The following is a 14,396-nucleotide window of genomic DNA, read 5'->3' on the forward strand; positions in this document are numbered from 1 at the left end:
CCTTTTATTTATTTATTTATTTTTCCCTCCCCCTGTCATTTCAGCCTGCACAGGAGGAGCTTTCTCCTCTGAGCATGTTCAGGTGTTTTCCAAAGGGAACATCCCTCTCCCAGTACAGGGTTTCATCCCCCTCAAATCAGCAGCGAGCATGAAGAGGCAGGTGCTTCATCTTCTGCTGTTCAGCCTTTTAAGAGCATAACGTATAGTAAGGTACTGACAGGCAAACTAAATAATGAGTATTACAGCTGTCTCTGTGGTTTCATTAATTTTTATCTATAAACTGAGCTACAACCATGAAAAAATGTGTTTTGTTTTAGAAAGATGCTTAGAGTACTCTGACCCTTATTCTATTATATAGGAAGATGAAGAGTTTAAGTTCAAAATGTGCTGCTAACAGAGGAGAACTGTTGGGCTTTTTGACGTTTTCAGACTATTTCGATGTTGCTGCCTTTCTGTACCTTTCTAGTTGCTTGTGCCTGTCTATGGTATCAAGATATTGCTTTTCCATGATAGAGCATTGTGAAGATAAAACTCCTAGATCCAGGCCTCCTTGGCGTTTCCTGGAAAGTGTCATTGTGTATAAAGATGAACTTGTGTTTCTTAAATAATTGATAGCTGGTAGGTAGTTTTTTGTCTTCAGAAAGGAAGAGACTTATGAAGGAGGATGATGCATAAGAGATCAACGCCAATGTGTCTGACATCAATTAATGATTTCATCGTGTAACCAGATTAAAAAAAAGCAGCTGGTCTCTGTATTTGCACATGTAGTTGTCTGCAAATGTGCTGATAACCTGGGAGTGGAAAACCAGACAAGATACCACTTAAAGGGCACAGGCAGCTGGGCAGAGGTCTTCTCTCTGATACTCACCGAGCTGGCCTACTAAGTCCTACACAGTCAGGTGATGTGCAGCTGTGGTATGGGTTTCTTTTTTCGTGTAGGGGCGGAGTGTCTGTATGTGCATGTGTACATATGTAAACATGGGTGAGCCCACAGGGAGAATTGAAGCCAATGCTGGAGACAGTTTTATGATTAATAATAAAAATTGAATTTGGGAAGACAGATGGGTGAAGTTGCAAGTGGTATCAGGAGAAGGGCCCAAGGGGTTGTTTGCTTTCTTTAACCCCCCTCTGTCCACCCATGACAACAAAAACTTAACAGATCACTTTCTAGACCCAAATTTACAGTGCACAATATAAGGAAGTGGAAACTTTCATCTGCCCTTTGAACATTGCCTACAACTTTCATCCATGAATCCCACTGACTAATTTGTAAGGAAGATGCTGCATAATAGGTAGCTCTGTGATGAGAGCTGCAAAGTGTGTGTGTATTTGTAAGTATAGACATACTGCTTGCCCTGGGGGAGAAAATATAGCTCCTCATATTGTATCAGACTGATCTTAATGTGCACTGAACTTTTATCAAAGAAAGATGAGGTTCTCCTTATGCTCCCATGGGGTACATGGTGTGACGATGCGTACATGGAGTGGTATCTCCTGTATCTCTAGGAATCTGCCTATATCCAGATAGTTGAGTGGCAGTCATGTCTTGGTGACCTGCGCACCACCAAAGAAGCAAGAAGATGTTTTTCCTATGCTTTAAAAAAAGCACATGGGTCGTAGAGTATTCCTCTTATTTTTAGGAAGAGGAACTGTGGTGGCTACAGGGGGCAGAGGTAGCCTGGCTGTGTGAGCAGGCTTTCTGCTGGAGGTATGAGAGATGGTGTACACAATGTAGGAGACTGGATGAGTTCGTCCACGTTTCTGGTCTAGTCTGGCAGCAGGCTTGGATATTTACAGACTAACTTGTTTGTTAAAACTTCAAAAACATATGATATGTATTGATTCAAGTCCATGAGCTGATTTTTTTTTTTTTTTTAGATAAGTTTTCTTGGTTAAATGCATCTGGTGTCATAATGTGACAGTGCCTTCGGTTGTTTATCCAGGGGCAAGCTGTGTCATTTGTGGGTGAGTAAAACTGAGAATTAAATTTCTTCTCATCTGACACAGTGAGGGAACAGTTTTATGGAGTCAAGAAGCTTCGAGCGACAGGCTCAAGGAAACTTCAGAACTTATGTTAATGTTTTCTTTTTTTAGGCCACTTGAGACCCTGCTTGAGTTATTAGAAACAGCAAAACAAGCTATGATGATACACACTAGGATGGGATCAGGCTTAGAACTGTTCTTTTGCCATTTTTATAAGATGATGTTTAGGACGTGTTAGCGAGACCATTTTGTCGGGGTTTTAGTTCTTTGTGCTAGCTCAAAGGCAGCAGATTCTATAAAAGCATGTACAGTCATGTGTGTTATTTCTTGGTTAGTGTCAGAGTTCTGGAGCACAGCTTGTCCCGGTCTTGCTTGATGGTTTATCATTGAACCAATATTATGTCCCTGTTTGGATTTCAGGGGTTCCCTCGGCTGTAAATGAGTTATCCTGGTGGTATGTCTCTTTATTTTTAAATTGTATATTCCTGATCTGTAGCATGTTTTCTCATTGCCCTTCTCCAGTGATACAATTTTTTTTTTTTTTTAAATAGTTGGATTTCATCCCACCACTATAGATCCAGTCCTCAAAGACGGTGTCTGGAAGACTGTTTCCATCCTCTTGTGTTACAAATGTCTGTTGACTTTGTCATCAGTATCTTCCTTTAGAAGTCAAGCAGTGGTATTAATGTAAAAATTAAATTTTAACAAAAATCTAAAAGTACCCGCCTGTTAATCTCATGCCCCTGTGATCTCTGCTTGCAGCCCAGTCTTGCTGCCTTTCTCTTCTAGGGCAGCTCCGCTGCATGTGTTTTCTGTAATATTGTGTAAATGCCGTTCAGTTGGATGTTCTCATAAAACATTGACAGGTGTGACCTGATTGTATTTGTTTCACTTACAAAACTACCTGCTTGTTGTGGGGATTTTGGGGGCGTGTTTTGGGTTTTCTGCCTTTTTTTTTTGGTAAAGGTTGGATCTGCCTAATTTCCACTTGAATATCTATGTTCTGTTTAAACTATTTTTTTGTTTGTTTAGCTTTGTAACTTCGTAGTTTCTTCTACCAAAGGCCTTGTACACTGTGGGAAGATAAGTGGCTCTAGAGTTGATACTGTGCTTGTTGTTCAGCAGTGAGATTATCAGCTCAGTGTTGTCGTTAACCAAAATACTTCAGGTTTTGTGCTGGTTTTTTTTTTGTGCTAGTATCTGCTAATTTTAGTTTATCATGTCCTCACTGCAGTCATCCTACATCTTATTATTTGTTTTTGTTTCTCACAAGAAAGTGTTCTTGAGTTCAGACAATCCTTTATAAGGTTTTAGCCTGACTTAGTTCAGCCTCATGTTTGGCTTTACACTATTTGATGTCCAAGACATAGTTGTCTCTTCTGATCGGTTCTTTTTCCCCGATTCTTGTAGATCGTTTATTTCTAACCTCTTTCTGCTTTATCCAGTTAGAAGTAATGATCTTCTACCCTTCTTCACCTTGCTTGTGATATAGATTGTGTTTTGTTGGTGTTCTGGTTTTTTTTTTTATGTTTTGTGTTGGTTTTTTTTCTCCTTAGGTTGACACCTTTCCTTGGAAGAAGTATTAAGCTTCTCTGCTTTCCACTCCCTAAGGTCCTTGGACCTCAGCAAATCACTTAGTTTGTCAGATCTTTGTCATTCTGAGCACAAATTCCAGACTTGCTTTTGTTTCTTCGCTTTTATTTAGTTTATATGGAAACAACTGGTGATCACTTGATTTAGGGTTGTTTTTTTTTACAGCTTGTTCTGTGCTACTGTTTTCTCCACTTCTTACCAGCACCATTGCTGTTTCAAGGCTCTGTGTTACTGTTGTCGAAGCAATTTGCATTGATACCGAATTATTCCAGCAGTTTCTGACTGTGCCCACTGTGCCGGTTGGATCCTTTCTACTACCTAGCAGGCTACTTGGTGATGTTTTCTTTCTCCTTGCTGCTCTGTTCTCTGCTTTCCCTTTATCTCTAATCGTATACTTGTGGCGTGCCATAATTTTTGAAGTGATGCTGACACCTGAGGGAAGAACCATGTTTCATTGGTTGGAAGGCTTTTTTGGACTGAGGGGATTTGTTTCTGAGTGAGATGTGTGGACCTCTCAAACTCGGCTCTGGATAGGGATGCTCAATACTGCTGAGGGGGGAGTACCACTGCAAACTGATGTGGTCTCCATTGGCTAGCAGGGCAGTGCTCTCACTTGACCGGACAAGGGTTGCAATGTGAAATTCTTCAATGATCACTTCAGAATGCCAAGCTTGGCCCTTCAGCACTCAACCCACAAGCCTCCTCGCCTGACCAATACTTTAGGTTTTTTTTCTCTGCTGCTTGTTGTATACGAGCTGTTTAGGGGGTCAGCTAGACCTGTGCTTTGTGTTTGCAAGAAAATACCCCCCCCCCCCCCCGCCCCCAGGCGATCACCTTCTCCCTGCTGCCTTCGACCCGAGGTGCCTTCACGGCGGTAGGATTCTGTCCCAGGTGAGAGTGTCAGGATGGGCCCTGAAGACAGCCGGAGCCCTCCAAGAAAATCGTCTTCATACTTTGGGTGTGACTTTTAAGTCTCTGGAGGTCTCCAGCATTTAATGGGAAACGCAAGCCGGTAGTCCTCGCCGCCTTGGCACAGGCCCACACCGAACAAGCCCAGGAGCCCGGTTTGGAGAGCTCTGCTGCTGGGGGAGCCTGTGCCGCCGCTCCAGACCGTGCCTGCAGCCGGGCTGCCTCCACCGGGCCCCGCCATCCCAGCCGGGAGCCGGCGGCGGCCACCGCCGGTGCAACACCCCCCCCTGCGGGCGGGCCCGCCGCGGCGCCTCGCCGGCACCGGGGGGAGCCGGGACCCGGCAGAGCCACCGGGAGGGGCCGAGGGGCGGCGGAACGGCACCCCGGGCGGTACCGGCTGTAACGGGGAGGGGGCTCCTGTTCTCCGAGCGCCGCTGGGGCTGCTTCTGGAAGTTGAGTTACTGCCTAAACTATCCCCGGTCGTGTTGGGGCTTAAACAGGTGCTTTATCCGGGTGGTCATCACTGTGCAAATTCGAGCTCAGATGGTTGGTTGATACCGATATGTCTCCTATGTTGTGTCTTTTTTTTTTTTTTTTTTTTTTTTTCTTACGAGGGTTGCTTTTTTTTTTTTAAAGTTGCTGCCAGTGGAAAGCAATTTTTAGGATTTTGTGCAAGACTATCTGCCCGTGTACAAAGCCTAGGCGTGCAGCAGTACACGCTGCGATTAGGTATTTAGCAGTTTACTCTCTCGAAAGTAAAGCGAATAATCATGAAAATTACTGTTTTCAGCTGGAAATGCCCGTCCGCTGTTCGTAACAGCCGCTCTGACAAAAGACCCTCCCAAACCCGCAGTTTCTCACCCGCCTGGCTCTAGCAGAGGGTCGCTTCTTCTCTTCCCATCCCCGTGCCGCGCTCAGCCCCAATCCCCGTCCTCCGGTTCGCGCAATACCCTGCGTTTGCTCCCCATCCCCGCCGGGAACAGGGCAGGAGCAGGAAGCCCAGATTTGCTGGCAAGATGCTGTACTCGAGCCGCTGCCGGCAGGCGATTTTTGTGCGTGCAGCTGGGCTCGAGTAGGGATTACGAGAAGAAACACACACCCCCCCACCCCCACCCCCCCCCAGCCCCGCCGCGGAGCCAGCCCGTCGCTCGGCGGGAGGGGCGGCCGGGGGTGCTGCCCCCCGCCGCGGCGGGGCAGCGGGGCCGGCTCTGCGCGGGCGCGGCCGGCGCCGGGCTGGGGGGAGCCGCCCGCCCGCCTCCCGCCCGCTCCCCGCGCCTCCCGCCGCCACTTCGGCGGCTCCTCCGAGCAGCACCGCGGCTCCGGCTGCCGGGGCCGCCGCCGCCGCCCGAGCCACCAATGCGGGGGATATTTGCAGGGAGGCAGCGGCACCGCGGCAGCGGGGAGGGCAGGTGAACTCCTCCGGGGAAGGATGACCGGCGTCGCCGCGATCGTCTTTCTCCTGCAGCTCTTGCCCAAGGCGGAGGGACAGGTCTTCGCAGGTGAGTGCCGCCCGCAGCCCCGCCGAGGCTGCCCGCTCCCCTCGCCCGGCATCCCCCCGCGGCGGGGCGGGCGGCTCTCCCCGGCAGCCGGGACGCTTCGCCTCGTGTCCCCCCCCCCCCGGCAGCCCCTCGGCCTCGCAGGGCGCTCCCTGCGCCAGCCCCGGAGCGGGCAGGGATGGAGGCGGCCCTCGGAAGGCGGCTGGTCGGCGGGGCAGGAGCGGGCTTGTTCAAAGTCGGGCTGCGCGGCCAGGCGAGCCCGCAGCGCCCGGGTGCCGGCGGTGGGCTGTGCCCTGGGGGCTCCTGCCGGGGCCGCCAGCACCCCTGGGGCGGACCGGGCAGGCTCGATCGTCGGGACGTTGCGTGTGGTGGGAGATGAAAGCATCGTCTTTTTATTCTTGGGTTCATGAGCTCTGAGCCTGTTCTTTCATAGCAAACAGTGTTTCCGAGGCAGGAGTTAGCTGCTGAAGGATGTGCGGGTTGGGAGGAATCGCTGCCTTTCGCCTCCGCTCAGGGCAAGGGGTTTGGGTCTCTTCTCAGAAGTTCGGGGTAGCTTTTTCTCCCCTTGTACCTCAAGTAACTCTCTCCGGGGAGGGGGGCCCTCAGCTACTCGGACTGGCTCTTTCCCAGTTGTCACTTTCTCTGTCACTCTGATGTTAAGGAATACTTTGCTCCCTGGCATGTGTACATTAATAGTAGCCGGCTATTTTCCCCCTCCTGCGAGTTTCCTTTAGGCATAGTTTGAATTACTTGAAGATGACAGGTGCTTATAGAACTCGTTTTTTACTCTTGTGCTATTTTGTAGGTTAAAACAAAGATAAGCGTGGTCTTGTTTTTTGCTTGGATCTTGAAATATGACTTTAATTTTCTCACTGCAGTTTTTCTTCATATTAAAAATTAACGGTTGTAACTTTCTTTTCTCCTGACTTCCTTTATCTAGCTTTCTAAGTCTCTTAAATATTTTTTTTTTTTTCCTTATCTGTATATTGAAGACAAGTAAAAATTCCCTGTGCAGCATTGCTTAGTGTAGGGGTAAATCTCAGTGCTTGTGACGGAGTTTCATACCTCCAACATGCTTAAATGTAGTTCATTTCAATCAGTGGAAGATTTTTTTCTTAGTTAAGACTAAGAGCTTGAGTGACTTTGTCTTGTTTCTTCAAAACTGCACTAGTGCAGAGTGCAGGAGATGCTGAGCCTGCGGCCGGAGCACTGTGTGTGCCTTTACCTGACCTCGGTGCGGTACAGCTCGACAGAAAGTTTGGTGTGTGAAGGGCCAGGCTGGCACAGGAGAGCCTGTCAGCTCGGTGTATTAGATGTTGTAATCCATCCCGCACGCCTTGACACCACCATGGTACCTTGTTTACATTGCTAGGCAACTGCACAGATCTGCAGATTTATTAGAAAGGCTGGGAAATCTAACCTAGTTAAATGACTGCTTCGTTGAGTAAGCAATATATGGATCTATTTTTTTTCTCTCTTCCAACTGTGCTTTCGTGTTCTTGACATTTGTCATTATCAATTGAGATTAGATTCTCGGCTTTTGATGAATCATTTAGCCAGATGCTTAGAAAGAAGAGTGTTCTGTGAAAATGGCAAACTTTTGAGGGGGCAGAAAACACTTTGTATTTGAGAGAAATAACAATGTAATATGAGCTGAACACATGCAAATTTAGGGATTAGCCCGATGTTTTAATTATTTTCGGAAAGCTATGAAATCTTACGGTTTAGTCATCAGTTCAGTGGGAATAGTGACTGTGAGGTTTCCTAATCGTTAGTATTACCTTCCACCTCCTATTTTGGTGTGCTGTTTACCACTCGCTGAAAGAAGAGCTGATTTTAATAAACAATGTTTTCTGAGCTGTTTCTACTATATTGAAGTTAAAAGAAAGTTTTCTTCTCACAGATTATGTATCTGATGTGAAGTGTAGTGGTCTGGATTCTGTCCACATAGCTGTGTTTGGTTTTTTTTTTCCCTTTTAAATGGCAAAAAGCAAAGTTTTTTCAGATGCAGTTTGTCTCTAAAATGTCAGTGAAGTTTGGAGAGACTCCAGTTAGTGCCATCGGTGAATTTTCTCATCTTCCATCAGGTGGTGCTGTCTTCATAACTATTAGGATGCAAATACCTCCTGTCTGTCTGATTGACTTATTTTTCAAAGCCTAATGCGTTTATTCAGCAGCCTTTTGTTAAACATCCTGAAAAATCGCTGTGCAAGAAGTTGGCTGGGTTTTTTGATTTATTTTCTTATATGATAGTTGGGCTAAGAAGCAGGAAAGCCACAAGTCAAGACAAAATGCTATTCGATTCCTACCCAACTTGCACAGCTGCTGCTGCTGCTTCGTATTATCCACAACATATAAAATTAGGAATGCCACAAAGCAACGGCAGAACGCTGATGGCTTCTGCCCGGAATACCTAGTTTTGTATTGAGGGAGCTGGTTAACACTTGTTTCTTTATGTAACTTCTGTATTGCTCTATTTATAACTTTTCTCCCCAGCAATTACTTTCAGTTTCCTGCAGTCTCAGTGTTTGTTTATAGCTGGAGGTGTGCTTTCGAGGCTTCAAACTTTTTGTTAGCTTTAGGGTCAGCTGCTAATTTAATTCCTCCAGTTTCCCATGGAAGAGACAGAAGTAACTCCAGGTAATTCTAGTAACTGCCAATTCGTTCAGGATTTCAGAAATTAAGGAACTTTGCTTACGGGGTAGGTTTTTTTTCCTTAAAGCACATGTGCAGTTTTCCCCCTCACCAGATATGTGGAGTATGCTTACAGTTGCTGTGCACTCTGCTACGGTCTGGGTTGTGTGCATTTTCAGCACAACAGAGTGGAGAATTGAGAGATTAAAGTCATTTGCATCTGTGAAGAAGCATTGGGGGGGGGAAAGTAGGACAGTGAGTTTACATTTGGACTGTCCACCTGGACACCAGATTACTTTGACACTTGTTTTTCTTCTCATGTCAGTGTTTGCTTTATTTTTTTTTTCCCTGTACTGCTCCTTGTTTTGCCATGGCAGAGCTCCTGAAGGTTTGGATGCATAGCTGGCTCCTTTTAAAGACTGCTGCCACATTGTAAAGTTACAGTAGCCCATAGTTCATTACACGTGGTTTGTCCAGGGAAGAAGATGAAAAGGGAGCAAGGGAACAAACTGCAAGGAATTTTTGGGGGAAGATTAATTCATTTACCAGGAGTTCATTTGCTCGGAGATTTTTTTTGTCAGTAAATTGGCAATGAAAAACGGATCCTTCTGAGCAAGCTACTCTGTGTGGCAATTGTTAACAATGCAGCCATTTAACTCAATAATCACTTTTCACTCCCTCTGGGGAGCTGTTAGCTCCACAATTCAACTTTATTTTTCATTCCTGGCTGGCTTGATTTGTTTTCTAATACATAAACAATTAATATTAACAAGGTGATGCAAACCCGCCTGTTTTGACAGCGGCAATGAAAGGTCGCTCTGTATATAAAGGCATTTGAATCCGAGTGATAATCCTTCTCTTCTACAAATGCAGGGCCCTTTTCTACCATCCACCCTTCTGAAAGTCCCTCAGCTCTGCTTTTCTTGTTTAAATGTACTTTTTCAGTCTGTTATGCTCTATGTGCAGGCCCATGTGCTCTAGTTTTCATTAATATTATGGGAATGATTTGGGACACTTATTGTAGAATATTACAGCATTTTTTTTGAAGGCACCATCATCTGTTACCATGGAAACACGAACAGTGGTAAAGATGTAGGTCTGAGGCTTTGTGAACCTCGAAAGATGTGGAGAAGGGTTGTTTCTTATAGGAACAATTACTTTTGTATATAAAATCTAGTTAAGTGGAGAGAAGAAAAGGAAATAAATTGATCTGTTCAGCATTGCACTGACAATCCTTCTTTTGAATAGCATTCAGCATAGAAGGATTAGTGTCTTTCTGATTCTCTGTATGTGTATGGGGTTTTTTTTAAGCTCATTATTTGTCATAATAGTTGTTTTATGCCTCTGGTAATTTTCATTGTAATTTTATAAATGAGGTAAACAAATGTGTATTGGCAGATACTGTTCTTCGCTTGAATGGAAGCTGCTGAATGTTGAATGGAGAGGTGTGCAATGCTAGCACCTGATCTTAAATATTTTGGTAATGAGCAAATTTGAGACTGACATGGCCCTAATAAAAAATAAAATAAAGTAGATGTCATCTGAAACCCACCTACCAAAATCTGATTGAGGTATATATGGGTTTACTCACTGATGTGAGCCACAACAGCAATAATACTTACCTGTTTTGCCACAGAAATACTGAAGCCTAGTTAATATTCATAAAAACTCCTGTGATGTTTGGGTGACGAGCAGCAGGAGTGCGTGTGTGTATTGCTATATAAAGCATATGTCCTTTGGAGAGAGGTTTCTTAATTTTTTATGGAAACTGCTCCAGTCTGTTTCCTCAATGTCTTGTAATACATAGATAAAATATGTAATGAAGCTTCTAAAATGTGCTTGTAAGTACATTCATAGGTGAGGCTTTTCTTGCAGGTATTTTAAACAGCAGCAGTGTACAGGGGTCCCCTGCTGTTATAAACTGACCCCAGTTGTAGCCCAGACTTACTGCTGCGGTGCAAGAAACCTCCTGTGCCTCCCATTGCCTCGGTACCAGAGGGCTCCACTTCCATAAAGAATGGCTTGTGGGTTGACATTTCTTGGCTCTGTGGTGTCCTTCTTGAGAAGAGTGTGGTATACTTTGCTTTTGTGATATTTTATGGAGAAGTATTGGCTCATTTAAGCCAGTGCTTTTTGGCAAAGGGTTACTTTTTTCTCATACCACTCACATTTCCTCATTCTCTAATTGATCTTCTGATGGTGCTCTCCCTGTTTGTGCTTGCTAGTGCTACTTGGGTATCATTTCATTTAGATAATACCTGCTTTTTGGGGGAAATCCTTACCCATCTCTTGATCTATCACCTCCCTGGCCCTGTGTTGCCTTCTACTTGTGAGTGCCCCTTGCCTCCCACCACCCTTCTCTTTCTGGCCATATCCAGAGGAAAAGAGCAACCCTACACCCCCCAAGGCCGACACATAAGGAAGGTTAATGTTATTGATGGTGTCAGTAAGGACTTCTTACAACCTGACTCTATCTTTCTGTACACTCATAACTACCTAACAAGCAATTGCTTCTAGTGTTCATTATTGCGAGATCGTATATCTTTATGGTAGAGGAGAAAATTACTATGTCTTAATCAGACTATACATAATTTAATCAGAACCGTTTGTTTTTTTAATATCCAATAAATACATACCATCTATCATACCATGGTTCAGAGGTGTCAGATACTTTGCAACCTGGATGGCAGCGCATTGCACATCTCGGAAGAAAATGCTGGTAAGTCAGTTAAAGAAAACAAGGATCTTTGGAGAAAGAAGACTGTAAGTGTTGTTTAATGCCACAGTTAAAGATGACCTAATTCTGAGGAGTGCAGGCGTATCCACCTGTGAACAAGACCTGGTAAACAGGACAAGAAACCCCAGGAAGAGTGAACCTACTTAGTGCTTGGTCTCCTCTGGCTTGCTTGTTTTCTTTTAACTGGTGCTTGTAAATCAATCTAAGGCCAGCTGCTTGATTTCTTTTCTCCGGCTAGATCTCTCTGGGATGGTGGGCTCGGGAATCCAGGCTGACTCGGTGAATTCTGCTGCGGTTTGAAGTGGTGCAGCTCATGTAGTTAAAGAATGATTGAGCTGCTTCTGAATTTTGGGAGGATGGGACCTGGCTCTTGTTGCTTGATATTTTTGAGTTCATCTCGCAGAAAGGCTGTGGGGTTTGACAGCTGATGATGTTGTGTGGGCACAGATCAGCGCTGCAGCCTGAGCAACCTGCGGTTACGCAAACCTATTCAGCTATGCTGTTTCCTTTGTACTGGAAATGCTCAAAGTATCCCATATCTCGTATTTTGTTAGCTGAAACGTCTTCAGATCCGATGTAACAGGGGGAACAGTTTGCCACACTTTTTTTCATGTACATCCTTGTCATAATCTCAGCTTCATTCCTGGGTAGTGACTATGTTAATTCACTGGGAAGCAGCTATTGGCTGCTAATTCAGCTGTACATTGAGCAAAGCAGGGCTGTTTCACTACTCTTCCTCTGCAATGTTGTAAAGACCAACTATATCAAGAGTATTACAACTTAATCCAGGGTTTATCCATTTTTGTGTTGGGGATCGATCCTTCTCTCTTTGAATTTGAAGAAAATATCGCTACCTCCTTGAGCAGAAGTAGGGCTACACAGTGTGCTGGGGATGATATTTTGGAAGTGTGCTTTTGACGCCAGTACTGCTGAATTTGTCACTGTTACTGGAATGACCTTAATCTGTGTGCATGTGAATCTTCATTCCCTTAGTATTGACTTAAATGTCAGTTCCTCAAAAACAGAGTTGGGGGAAAACAGGCCTAGGTAGTCAGTTGTGTGCAGTGTGCTTTCAGGTTCTTTTTTCAATGGAAAAGCATGGAGTTGAGAATGGTATTGGTGCCATGTGGTTTTCCTTATTTAAGAAGATAATGAGGATTGGTAAAAGAATCGCTTGGCAGAAAGCATGGGTAGGTTGTGACCACCTAGTAGAAGCAGGGCGTGAAGATGAAGCGGGGGAGGAGGAAGGGAATTAAAATGGTTTGACTGCTGTATAGATGGGTCTTTCTTCCTTTAGAAATACACTTACTGGAATTGCAGCAGTATTTGCTGGATAAGCAGAAGAACGCTTCTGTCAGCAGGATGGGAAGCTGCTGTGCTTGATGGTTCATTTCTCCAGAACAGGGATTTTCCGTCAATGTGCACCCATTTATGTGCTGGCAGCCCAAACCTTATTCTGTGTTTCTAGGTGTGAATTCAGCGCTCTAATAGAAACAGTTGTTGATGAAACTGTAAAGTGTAATGTATTTCCACCACGATCAGTTGTTTCTCAGGGAAGTATTTCCTGTTTAGATATTTCTTCAGAGGTGTGTGGCTGAAAGAAGTATATTTAAAAAAAAAAAAGTAATAATCTAAAAATCTAAGCCAAGAGGCTATGTGTATGTAACTCACTTGAGTTACACACTTGACTACATTGGGTCGGTGTCAAGAATTTTTACTTTGTTCTCTCTCTTTGTCCTAAGAACTGAAAAGCACCAATATAAACGTTCACAAGCTATTTCTAGTGTTCTCCATGCATGTCCCTGTTCACAAAAGGTGGAGGTACCTGCATTTCTGTTCTAGCAGGGGGATCTGCTTTCTCTAGGCTTTAGCTTGGGTGTGTTTGTAAGCTGGCTGGGCAGAGGAGCTTGTAACCTTCCCTCTCATTCTGGACTGGATAGGCAATTGTCAGTTTGTAGCGGTATCAAGTCATCTCTCCTAGTGAGCATCTTTAATAGAAAGTCCCTTTTTTCCTCTTTATTGCTTATTAAACCTAATGTGATTGCTTTATTGTATAGTAACTTTGAAACATCTGAAGAGCCAACTGTGTTAAACGCTTCAGAGGCACAAATGACTCATTTTTGTACCCTGAAGAACATTTTCATCTTGCAGTTGTGCAAGAGAGGAACGACAGAAGAAACGGAAGCAGCGTCGCAGCTGAGCAGCAAGGGTGGCAGCTGACAAGATGCTGGTGTGTTTGGGCGGGGGGTGAGTTATGGAGAAGGTGATGGGAAGGCAAATGTGATGAGATTATAGCAGTAGGAAGAGGAGGGGGGCAAGTAGGAAAAGAAACATGACAGGTAAGAGGAGCCTGACAGGATAGAAACAGAGAGGAAGCAGACATAAAGCTCAGAAACTGGCTGCTGTTCCTGACGCTCGCAGACTGGGAGGATGGCTGGCGCTGCCATCGTCTCTGTCAGCTCTCTTCCTGTACGTTAACTGTCAACCACAGCTATTGCTAGATAAGTCGTTGCTGCAAATTTTGGTCTTTTGGCTGAAACATGGGCTGCAGGTGCTTAGTTTTTAATTGTCCTTCCTCAATTTCAGAGTGATGTTTTCTTATGCTGGTTGAGCATATCTCTTCACAAACCAAGCTGATAGGAAGATTTTGAATTTACTAGCAGCTCATTCTAGGTTTGTTTAGAAAAGCATATGAGATTTATGTGTTAAATTTGTCAGTTACTAATATCTTAAGAGCCTAAAACATAATAGAAGCAGTTTTCCCTGTTGTTACTCTAGGTCAACAGGTTATTTCTGTGGTCTGTTCCTGTGTTCCCACTACAGTTGTACACTGTTTATTCTGGTAATGAAAAAGAAACTAAGCATGCATGACTTTGATGTATTTGCCCTCTGAAAAACACTGCTATCCATCCCTGTCCATACCAGAGCAGCTCATCAGGATAGCAACTGTGTCTGGGTACCAGGGTGCACCGCTGGGCTTGGTTCGAAGCCTGTGCCAGGCAGCCCTGGCGTGATGCAGTTTCTCACAGCAGCCAAAGTGAAAT

The 14,396-nt window shown here is 44.8% G+C and overlaps 1 protein-coding gene across 2 annotated transcripts in view; it reads left to right on the plus strand.

Moving 5' to 3' along the window:
- The first annotated feature begins 5,914 nt into the window (after window positions 1–5,914).
- Window positions 5,915–14,396, plus strand: part of PTPRT (protein tyrosine phosphatase receptor type T) — a 462,769-nt gene continuing 454,287 nt past the window's right edge. For both annotated transcript variants that reach the window (XM_086474655.1, XM_086474654.1), the window contains exon 1: window positions 5,915–5,984. In XM_086474655.1, coding sequence (XP_086330781.1) covers window positions 5,915–5,984 — 70 coding nt within the window. The remainder of the gene's footprint in view (window positions 5,985–14,396) is intronic.

The sequence above is a fragment of the Leptosomus discolor genome, chromosome 17 (assembly GCF_034619465.1).
Source record: "Leptosomus discolor isolate bLepDis1 chromosome 17, bLepDis1.hap2, whole genome shotgun sequence".
In the NCBI taxonomy this organism is placed as follows: Eukaryota; Metazoa; Chordata; class Aves; order Leptosomiformes; family Leptosomidae; genus Leptosomus; species Leptosomus discolor.